This window comes from Salminus brasiliensis, chromosome 6, assembly GCF_030463535.1.
Source record: "Salminus brasiliensis chromosome 6, fSalBra1.hap2, whole genome shotgun sequence".
Classification (NCBI taxonomy): Eukaryota; Metazoa; Chordata; class Actinopteri; order Characiformes; family Bryconidae; genus Salminus; species Salminus brasiliensis.
This window is the reverse complement of record NC_132883.1, coordinates 44878558-44890769: the sequence shown is the minus strand read 5'-3', so window position 1 is coordinate 44890769 and position 12212 is coordinate 44878558. Positions and strand designations below refer to the sequence as shown.

The 12212-nt window shown below is 39.2% G+C and overlaps 2 protein-coding genes across 2 annotated transcripts in view; both read left to right on the top strand.

The window, feature by feature from the left end:
* LOC140557775 (H-2 class II histocompatibility antigen, A-U alpha chain-like) overlaps positions 1-601 on the top strand; it is a 5482-nt gene extending 4881 nt beyond the window's left edge. Inside the window, exon 4 of the mRNA XM_072682550.1 lies at positions 33-601. Within this exon, the coding sequence (XP_072538651.1) occupies positions 33-160 (128 nt within the window). The 3' untranslated portion in view covers positions 161-601. The remainder of the gene's footprint in view (positions 1-32) is intronic.
* A 1400-nt stretch (positions 602-2001) lies between these two features.
* On the top strand, positions 2002-8689 carry LOC140557773 (H-2 class II histocompatibility antigen, I-E beta chain-like). The gene is made up of 6 exons (XM_072682547.1): positions 2002-2102; positions 4322-4588; positions 7028-7309; positions 7598-7711; positions 8049-8077; positions 8167-8689. The coding sequence occupies exons 1-5, from the start codon at positions 2051-2053 to the stop codon at positions 8069-8071; spliced, it is 738 nt and encodes a 245-aa protein (XP_072538648.1). The 5' UTR covers positions 2002-2050; the 3' UTR covers positions 8072-8077; positions 8167-8689.
* Positions 8690-12212: the final 3523 nt, after the last annotated feature.

The following is a 12212-nucleotide window of genomic DNA, read 5'->3' as shown; positions in this document are numbered from 1 at the left end:
TCTATGTATGTGTGTGTATGTGTGTTGTACAGATGTGCAGGTCGAGCTGCCCGGTGCCGGTGTTGGAGGGTCTGTGTTCTGTGGAGTGGGTCTGGCTGCAGGACTGCTGGGAGTGGCTGTTGGAACTTTCTTTCTCGTTAAAGGAAACAACTGTAACTGAGAGTCCGACTGTAAACAGATCAGAACCCGTCTGTGTGTCTGAGTGATTTTCCTCCACTGTGTATTTTGTCATTTCTCAGTGAATTTAGTTTTTCTATAAATGTTTTGTATCAGGCTGTAATTTGGGGTCTAATGTAATTAAGCCTTTGCTGGTCTAATTAAAGCTACTGAAACTGAAATGCTGATATATGTATGTTCTACAATACCATGTTTACTTACTGTGAGCACATGCTAATTATTTGATTGGCCAAAGCAAATCAAGATTAATTGAGTAAACCAGGTGAACCAGTTTTAAAAATAATAAAAATCTTTTTATTTACTAACTGTTTTTTCTATAAGACAATGACAGTGAAATCTGCACATTAAATCAGAAATAAAAATGTAAAAGGAAAATGAAATGCGATTAGAAACTTCAATAAATAATAAAATATATTTTATTATGTTTTTTTGTTGTTTATTGAACAATCTTCATGTTCAGTATGGCGTGGTAGCATAAATCACTCATTATTAGTGTGGATATCTTGGAGAAACTGATGTTGAACTCTTTTCATTTGCTCAGAGTGGAGTGAGAAAGAAAAAAAAGGCAAAAAACACAGGCTGTGTTTCACACTCAGCACAGAACTGTAATAATGAGCTGTTTGATATCAAATGCAGTAAAACCTCAAACTACTTACTCTACAAAATATTATGAATACTAGCTTTTAGTAAATTTACAGTTATACAGTTATTCTCAGATGATTCAGTGTAATGTCATAGCTGTGGTCTCTAACCTCAACACTCAGAAAGTGCTGAAATAAAACCAACCATGATTCAGTCATTTTCACAGCACAAAGCTACAGTATATAACATACAGTACACACTGGGTTAAACTGACCCATCCACTATATATATATATATATATAATTAACTACTTATTAGTCCAACTAAATGATTTACATTAATATTCACATTAACAGAAGAACTGATCAGTTTGTTCAACAGACAAACAGAGATTATTCTCAGTTCACAGTTTATTGCGCTTAGTCTGAAATGTATCTGTAATCTGGAAAAATCTGAAAGTTTAAAATAGTTTTGTCAAATGTGGATGTACATCCTAACCTCCTCTCCCAACTAAATATTTATCCTCTAGATGTCAGCAGACACATGCGAACTGTTCCATATAGGACTGATCCACACTAGATTTGTCTCCACCCTGCCTCTGCCCATCACCTGTGCACAAAATTCAAATGTATTTGTTTTTAAAATGTTGTGAAGTGGTTAAATGCAACTGTGTATATTAGTTTTAATATGTGTGATTCAATATGCATTCATTGAATGCTGCTAATTTAAGTAAAGTGTAAACTGATCATTATTTTTCTACTTACCCCAGATGGAGATGATCAGCAAAGACAAGTTTGTCACAACATACGTTGTCTGAAACGGTGCCCCCAGTTGTCCTTATCACACTGAACTGAACAAACAAATCTGACCCCTCGATGTATTACACTACCTTATTTTTTTTATACATTTAAAGCTCTCCTGCTACTTCAGTACAGTCTCTAATACCTTCTACACTGATTGATTTCTTTATGTCTCTTAATTCCCCTGGCAATGAGCTGCACTCTGTGAAAACCATTTCACTTTATTAGTAAAACCTACATAAATATGTGTATACTTTCAATAAATTAAATTGAACATAAAGCCTTCTTGAATTATCTATTAAGTAAAAGCGTAAACACATATTTAGCATATGTTTCTCTGTAGCTCTTCTGAAATGCGTTTCTGACTCTGTCTGGTAACAGGTGATGCAGTGGTGTATCAGCTTCTGATTGGTCAGTGAACTGCAGTGTCTCAGTGATCTGAGACTCTCTCTCCTGAACTCTCTCAGTGTTTGGATTCAGAGCCAGACAAGATGATCCTGACTGTACAGCTGCTGCTCCTACTGACTCTGTCCTTAAGAACAGGTATGTTTATTTGTACAATTATGTTATTAACCCAATTAAAACAAAACATGCAATATTGAATCTTTTGTTGATATACTATTTTATTTAAAAATTTGCCATTGTGTATATAGAGTATTTAGTAAGTTTTAGGAGATGGAACAATGTTTTAAACTTTTTATCTAGTAATAAATATGGCTTGCATATATACAGTATATACAGCATATAAAAAGTGTTTAGTCAGCTATGGATTGTGCAAATTATCAGACTTAGAAAGATGAGAGAGGTCTGTAATTTTCATCATAGGTACACTTCAACTATGAAAGACAAAATAAAAAAAAATATTTGTTTTTAATATGGTGGAAAATAAGTATTTGGTCACCCACAAACAAGCAAGATTCCTGGCTCTCACATACCTGTAACTTCTTTAAGAAGCTCTGCTGTCCTCCACTCAATTCCTGTAATAATGCACCTGTTTGACCTCATTATCTGTATAAAAGACACCTGTCCACAGCCTCAAACAGTCAGACTCCAAACTTAACCATGGCCAAGACCAAAGAGCTGTCAAAGGACACCAGGAAGAAAATTGTAGATCTGCACCAGGCTGGGAAGAATTAATCTACAATAGGCAGCAGGCTGGTGTGAATAAAGCAACTGTGGGAGCAATTGTAAGAAAATGGAAGACATACAAGACCATTGATCATCTCCCTCGATCTGGGGGTCATGATGATCATGAGAACGGTAAACAAAAATCCCAGAAACACACAGAGGGACCTGATGAATGATCTGCAGAGAGCTGGGACCAACGTTACAAAGGCTACCACTATCTATAACACACTATGCCGAGGAGACTCAAATCCGGCCCCTATCTGAAGTTTCCCAGAGAGCATAAGGCTGATCCAGAAGTGGATTTGGAGAAGATCACGTGGTCAGATGAAACCAAAATAGAACTTTTTGGTAAAAACTAAACTCGTCATGTTTGGAGGAAGAAGAATGCTGAGTTGCATCCAAAGAACACCACACCTACTGTGAAGCATGGGGGAGGAAGCATCATGCTTTGGGGGTGTTTTTCTGCAAAGGGGACGGGATGACTGATCCGTGTTAGATTAAAAATGAAGGGGGTCATGTATCGTGAGATTTTAAGCCAAAATCTCCTTCCATCAGTGAGAGCATTGAAGATGGAACGGGGCTGGGTCTTCCAGCATGACAATGATCCCAAACACACCGCTCAGGCAACGAAGGAGTGGCTCTGTAAAAAAAATGTCAAGGTCCTGGAGTGGCCTAGCCAGTCTCCAGACCTCAACCCCATAAAAAAAGTCTGTGTTGCCCAGTGACAGCCCCAAAACATCCCTGCTCTAGAGGAGATCTGTATGGAGGAATGGGCCAAAATAGCAGCTACAGTGTGTGCAAACCTGGTAAAGACTTACAGCAAACGTTTGTCCTCTGTCTTTGCCAACAAAGGTTATGTTACTAAGTATTGAGTTGAACTTTTGTTATTGACCAAATACTTATTTTCCACCATAATTTACAAATTAATTCGTAAAAAATCCTACAATATGATTTTATCTCATTTTGTCTCTCATAGTTGAAGTGTACCTATGGTGAAAATTACAGGCCTCTCTCATCTTTCTAAGTAGGAGAACTGGCACAATCAGTGGCTGACTTTTTGGCCCCACTGTAACTGTTGATAGACAAACAAACAGAAAACAGTGATGGATATTTTTATTCCTGTAATAAAATAATGGGTGTTGTAGTGAGAGGAAAAAATATATAAAATTATGTTTTGTTAAACATCGCCAGTGGGGGATGCAATGCTGTGCAACAGGATGCCATACAATACAACAAATAATATACTGAATAGTTTTAGACTAGTAATTGTTAACAACTAATCATATTTTTATTAGTATTGGAAATAAGCAGCTTTGAATTTAGCACTGAGACACCCCAGAACATTAGCTCATATTTAACTGGCTAATAAACCCTTTAATAAATGAAACTGACTTTATGTGTATTTGGGTGTATTCTAATATTAATTTTAAAAAGTCTGTTTTGTGTTAAAATTAAAAAAAGTGTTTAGTGAACAGAAAAATCACACAAAAACTGTTTACACCTGCAGTTCTGATAAGCTGATAAGCTGATAAGAGTCATTTCTTAATTTAATATTTTTATTCTTGTTTATTGTCTTACTTGGGTAGTTCTGTTAATGTGATGATTTATTTTCTTTTCCTTTATTTTATTTTCAGATGGATATAATGAATACACAGTGGGAGAATGTGTCTTCAGTGCGGCTCTGACTGATGTGGAATTCATTGTTAGCTATTACTTTAATAAGGATCCATATGTACGGTTTAACAGCACTGTGGGGGAGTATGTAGGCTACACTGAGTACGGAGTGAAGAATGCAGAGCGCTTGAACAAAGGCCCTGAATTACAGCGGATAATAGGAGAGCGGGACAGATACTGCACACCCAATATACAAACATTCTCCTCTCATATTCTGGTTAAATCAGGTAAGCAGCTCACACAGTCTACCCTGATCACACTGCACACACCAGAGCTTTAACAGCAGAGGAGCCGAGCTGATCAAATACCCTGATCAATGAGTTCCACTCCTGTGTTCTGGAGAAGAGAAGCAGCACAGATCAGAGACAGAGCTGAGAGTCTCAGTCCGGTTCCTAAATCTCTGAATTGCGACTGTTCACAGACTCGCAGTCCAACTGAAAAAAAGAAAACTAAACTAAAATGGCCACCCGGACCCGGACCTCATCCGACTGATATTTACTGATCCTTTAGAAGTGAACCAGATGCAGTTGCTGAAAATGTTAAACTATATTATCTGGTTGTTAAACTTGTGGTTATGTTGTGGATCAGTTCTGACAGTGACCGATGTAAAGTTATCCTTATTAGATGATCGATATTTACCAGTTTTGAGTAGTTCCTTTAAGTAAATAAATCTTTAATAAAACTGCACGCCATCATTTCCATTTCGTAACGTCAGTGTGTGATTTGTTAAGCTTTCAAAGCTCCTGTTTTTTGTTTTTTTGTTTTTTTGTTTTTTTTTGGAAGTTAGGGATCATTGCCAAAGAAACATACTGGGCACAAACGTAAAAGGACGACAGATTGAGATGTAATAGAAGATATATTTACATTTTTTTTTTATATAAAGCAGGTATTGCATTATATCCTATATCCAATGGTGTGTCATTAGTGTCACCTAATTGCTAACAGTTAATTTTAGTGCTGTATGTATTAGAGTTTATTAAAGCACGTATTGTATAAGATAAGATAAGATAAGATAAGATAGTCCTTTATTAGTCCCGCAGTGGGGAAATTCACAGTGTAACAGCACCCAAAATGCAATGTGTATCTCAGTTTAGCACCATTTACAGAAGATTTCAGCATTTCATAGTATACAATTATAATACTATTGAATTTTAACCTTTTAAAAATGTATTTAAAGCAGATATTGCATTACATACAAAATGCAAAGTTAGTGCCACTTTGTTGTGCTGTTCACAGCAGAATGTACTGTTTTATATCATGTGGTGGAAATGCTATTGAATCATAAATTCATAGGTTGTTTCTCATTAGTGCCACAGTGTTGTATGTATTTCGGCTAAAATACTATTGATTTTCAAAAAAAATAAAAAATAAAAAATAATAATGCATAGCAGACCAAATACAAAATGTTATGTGCCATTACAGCCACCTGGAATTTCAATCCACAGTAAAGTTCAGTGTTTCATGTACTGTGACTGAAATGCTTTTGGATTTTTTGAATTAAAATTAAATTTAAATTAAATTAAATTAAATTAATACATAGCAGGTGCTCTACATGAAAAATGTATGTCATTAGTACCAACAATTTGCATCATTCACAGTGAATGTTGTAGTTGTAATCATATTGAATTTCAACTTAAAAGAAAAACAAAAACATTTAAGTAAATCTTACATCAGAACCTCAAAGGTTTTGGTGTGCATCATATTTATAATATAATGATCATGGTGTAGTAGAACTTAATATAGTCATGGCAGTGATGGTCAGAGTAATGAGAGTTAATAGTGGTGATATTAATAGTGGTAGATAGTAAAGAGTCCATTTAGGTTTGTTCATTAGGCAGGTAGCAGTGATAGGAGGGTGTGCCACTGGTCTGGTAAGGGTGGTGGTGGGTACAGGGCCTGCAGGTCGGGCTGGATAAGTGGACGGTCATTTACTGGGAGAAGGTAAAGAGACAGAGTTAGTTCTGATTGGATTTATGGAGAGCAGAGAATGTTGAGCAGTAGCAGAGTGTGTCTGACGACTCCGGCACATCTGACTATAACAGCCTAATTGAAAGGAGAGAGCCAGAAGGCAACACAGACATGGGAGCTCCCTCAAAACGCTAGCGTCCATCTGCTCCACCGTCCACAAACCTGAGTGATCGCGTGCAAGCAGCGAGACAACAGCTTCAGCGTCTCAGAGTTGGGGGGCTTTAAAAGAAAAATAAGAAAGATTTATAAGAAAAATGTTATGAGAAAAATCCCCCTGCTGAGGTTTTCTGAATTTTGGGAACGAGTAAGAAGCAGCACCCCTCTATCTATAGATCTCTCTATCTATAGGTACTCAGGAGCGAAGCCATGTAGGGCTTTGTATGTTAAAAGCATTTTGAATTCAATACGGAATTTAACTAGAAGCCAATGAAGTGCTGATAGAACTGGACTGATATGGTAAAATGTTCTAGTTTTAGTAAGGAAGTTGAAGTTTATTGAGGTTCCTGCTGGAACAACCTGACAAAAGTGCATTACAGTCATCTAGCCTTGAGGTATTTAAAACGTGTACTAGCTTTTCTGCACTTATGAGACCAGTCTTGCTTAAGCACATTTCATCTGGAGGCAAAAAAATAACATAAACAAAAAATAACATGATTCTGAAAACTTTATGCACTAAAAGAATCTCTGATATTTTATAGTGGAGCCAAAGATCCGGCTCAGGTCAGAAAAGCAGGCCAGTGGTGATCATCCTGCCATGCTGATGTGCAGCGCATACGACTTCTACCCTCCAGCCATCGATGTGTACTGGCTGAGAAACGGCCAAAAGGTGACTGGTGATGTGACCTCTACTGGGGAGATGGCTGATGGAGACTGGTACTACCAGATCCACTCCCACCTGGAGTACACCCCCAAATCTGGAGAGAAGATCTCCTGTGTGGTGGAGCACACCAGCTTCAAGAAGCCCATCATCACTGACTGGGGTGAGAATGAAGACAAATTATCACTGATCTGTAGGTCCTGTTTACACTGAGCCATTAGGGTGTATAGTCTGATCATGTGTAAATGGAAAAAGACATGTTTTTGATTAACAGATTGCTGACACCTACACATTAACATTGGAAGTTTAGCATTAATGAAGATTAGTGCTAAAATAGACAAAACCTGTACTGTAACAGTGCCTTTACAAAAAACTAATCCATTAATTTCTTATTAAATGCTACTCAACATTAATGTTAATAATTTTAATAATTTGTGTCTATGTCCCACAGATCCTTCTCTTTCTGAGTCTGACAGGAACAAGATCGCTATTGGAGCTTCAGGGCTGGTGCTGGGGATCGTCCTGTCAGCTGCTGGGTTCATTTACTACAAGAAGAAATCCACAGGTTAGACGAGATTAGACAGTTACTACAGATCAAATCTAATAAAAAATTATTTGGCACACATACATAAACGCTACAACTTGCATTAAAAGGCTTTGACAACTGTTGTTTGGTCATGCACTGTGCTGATTCTGGGACGAGCCAGTAACACACCTGAAACTGGTGACCTTATCTGACAAATTAATCTAGAGAACTGCTGGGTCACATTTGACAGAACTTGTGCACAAGTAGACATACACATAAACATGTAAACTTCCACTGTCATTAATGAGTAATTCAATATGGTTTGTTAATGTGTTTATTTTACTGACTATGCAATTCCTGATTTCTGTTTTAACAGGGCGGATCTTGGTGCCAAATTAAGAGTTGGTAAGTCTTATAATAATGGTTATTCATGGTTTTCCTGTAATATTGAGTTGGATTAAAATGATCTTACACATCTCTCTGGATTGTTGCAGGTCTTTGTGCTGATGTAGGGGATTCACCTCTACTCTGAGGAGTAAAGCAGGAGAGTTTATTAAACAGCTTTACATGTGTTCTGTCCATAAAGTAAATTACAAACTGTTCCTGTTCTGCTGTCTTAACATTAAGATAATAATTGGTGGTGAGAGAACCATTCAAATGTGATTCAAAAGAAGTGATTTTTGACTTAAGGTAATTAATGTTTTAGTTGAAATGCCTGCTTATTAGTTGCACTTAAAGGCCTAAATATTATATGTATTAGCACAAACTAAACTAACCTAGAACTCTTTAATTCTACTGTCGAATGACTACTTTTATTTCTTTACTAGTCTTATGCTTTTCACTGTGATTGAATATTATTTTATTCATTATTGAATATTATTATTACAATTATTCATGAGCATCTGTTAACACAACTTCTTTTATCAGTGGAATTTTGGTGTGTATAACAGTATAAACTGGAATTGGACCTTGATTTTATCTGTATTTTACTGCTCTTAATAAACAATTTGAACTCTTTTTTTGTCTCTGAGGCATGTATTTTATTATTGGGTCATGCACTGTGCTGATTCTGGGACGAGCCAGTAACACACCTGAAACTGGTGACCTTATCTGACAAATTAATCTAGAGAACTGCTGGGTCACATTTGACAGAACTTGTGCACAAGAAGACATACACATAAACATGTAAACTTCCACTGTCATTAATGAGTAATTCAATATGGTTTGTTTGAAGCAGACACACTTTCTAAGCACATCAAAATAGCTGAGTTCAAATAAATATGATCAGTGAAAAGAGCCTGTTTTGTAAAACACTGTCCATTTATCTTACACCACAAAGTAGAAAAGCAGATCTCAGCCCCATCAAACTCAACTAGAGTTTATTACCATCACATCTACAGTACACTCCTGACCCACCATCACATCTACAGTACGCTCCAGATCCACCATCACATCTACAGTACACTCCTGACCCACCATCACATCTACAGTACGCTCCAGATCCACCATCACATCTACAGTACACTCCTGACCCACCATCTCATCTACAGTACACTCCTGACCCTCCATCACATCTACAGTACACTCCTGACCCACCATCACATCTACAGTATGCTCCAGATCCACCATCACATCTACAGTACACTCCGGACCCACCATCACATCTACAGTACACTCCTGACCCACCATCACATCTACAGTACACTCCTGACTGACCCACCATCTCATCTACAGTACACTCCTGACCCACCATCACATCTACAGTACACTCCTGATCCATCATCACATCTACAGTACACTCCTAACCCACCATCACATTTACAATACACTCCTTACTGACCCACAATCACATCTAGAGTACACTCCTGACTGACCCACCATCACATCTACAGTACACAACTGACCCGCCATCACATCTACAGTACGCTCCTGACCCACCATCCATCACATCTACAGTACACTCCTGACCCACCATACATCACATTTACAGTACGCTCCTGACTCACCATCCATCACAAATACAGTACACTCCTGACCCACCATCACATCTACAGTACACTCCTTACCCACCATCCATCACATCTACAGTACGCACCTGACCCACCATCCATAACATCTACAGTACGCTCCTGACCCACAATCACATCTACAATACACTCCTGACGGACCCACCATCACATCTACAGTACGCTCCTGACCCACCATCCATCACATCTACAGTACGCTTCTGACCCACCATCACATCTACAGTACGCTCCTGACCCACCATCACATCTACAGTACACTCCTGATCCATCATCACATCTACAGTACACTCCTAACCCACCATCACATTTACAATACACTCCTTACTGACCCACAATCACATCTAGAGTGCACTCCTGACTGACCCACCATCACATCTACAGTAAACTACTGACCCGCCATCACATCTACAGTACACAACTGACCCGCCATCACATCTACAGTACGCTCCTGACCCACCATCCATCACATCTACAGTACACTCCTGACCCACCATACATCACATCTACATAACGCTCCTGACCCACCATCCATCACATTTACAGTACGCTCCTGACCCACCATCCATCACATCTACAGTACACTCCTAACCCACCATCACATCTACAGTACACTCCTTACCCACCATCCATCACATCTACAGTACACTCCTTACCCACCATCCATCACATCTACAGTACGTTCCTGACCCACCATCCATCACATCTACAGTACACTCCTGACCCACCATCACATCTACAGTACACTCCTTACCCACCATCCATCACATCTACAGTACGTTCCTGACCCACCATCCATCACATCTACAGTACGCACCTGACCCACCATCCATAACATCTACAGTACGCTCCTGACCCACCATCACATCTACAATACACTCCTGACGGACCCACCATCACATCTACAGTACGCTCCTGACCCACCATCCATCACATCTACAGTACGCTTCTGACCCACATCACATCTACAGTACACTCCTTACCCATCATCCATCACATCTACAGTACGTTCCTGACCCACCATCCATCACATCTACAGTACGCACCTGACCCACCATCCATAACATCTACAGTACGCTCCTGACCCACCATCACATCTACAATACACTCCTGACGGACCCACCATCACATCTACAGTGCGCTCCTGACCCACCATCCATCACATCTACAGTACGCTTCTGACCCACCATCACATCTACAGTACGCTCCTGACCCACCATCCATCACATCTACAGTACCCTCCTGACTCACCATCCATTACATCTACAGTACACTCCTGACCCAGCATCAATCACAACTACAGTATGCTCCTGACTTACATCCATCACATCTACAGTATGCTCCTGACTTACATCCATCACATCTACAGTATGCTCCTGACCCACCATCACATCTACAGTACACTCCTGACCCACCATCCATCACATCTACATAACGTTCCTGACCCACCATCAATCACATCTACAGTACGCTCCTGACCCACGATCCATCACATGCACAGTACACTCCTGACCCACCATCCATCACGTCTACAGTACGCCCCTGACCCACCATCCATGACATGGATCACTTTCCATTTACAGTACAAGGCAAGTGATCCATTCATAGTCTAGAGATATCGTCTGATTCAAGAGGCAAGCGAGTTATGTTCGCTTCCTAGATTGAAGTGGATATGTTTGCCCGTACCATAAAGAGAAGCACAGTTCCGCCGCTTCAAATAAACAGTAAAATGAAATCGTTCCCAATAGTTTATTGATTTGGGTCCACAGTGGACAACGTCTGAATCCGGACCCGGACCACGGTCTGCTTAATAGTGGCCTCTGCTCTGAACCATTAAGAACAGTTTACACAGTTTAAACTGCTTGTTTAGATGGATGTGACCTGGTCTGGGAGTCACTGGGTTGTAAAAAGAGTTGTAATATGAACAAATATGCCAAATATAGTGATTTGGAGCCCTAGGCAAAGGACAGGAATTAGTAAATAAATAATTAAAAGAAAACCCCATTAAATCTGGACATCTCACGCTTTGTGTCACCGACCTTTTCTACATCTGGAGTAACAGGGCTAGTGTCGATGGAGGCATTAATTAGAACAGGACCTAAAGAGCTTTTAAACATCTTTTTGCTTGGACAGATGTGGTGATCCAGTTGAGCAGGGCTGCAAAGGACAGTACAGTTTTGGTAGGTATTGACCACTGCATATCCAGAACACCCCACAAGACATGATGTTTTGGAGATGTTCTGATATTCTGTGGATATAATAATTAAATACCACTGCACTTTCTCCTTTGTCTGGGTTTAGGCTTAATATGGGTCTAGAAAATTGGCCCATAATGTATCAAAACAATTACTGTTGGTGTTTTTGATATAGGATTCATTCATCTTGTTATCTTGATGTTTAGTTTTAGAAGTTGTCATGATGTGTTTGAGCAGACAAGAAGGGATGAACACTTGCAGAGATGAAACAAAGTAAGAGTGTTTAGATTTAGAGTCCTGGCAGGGCAACCAAGAGTTCTT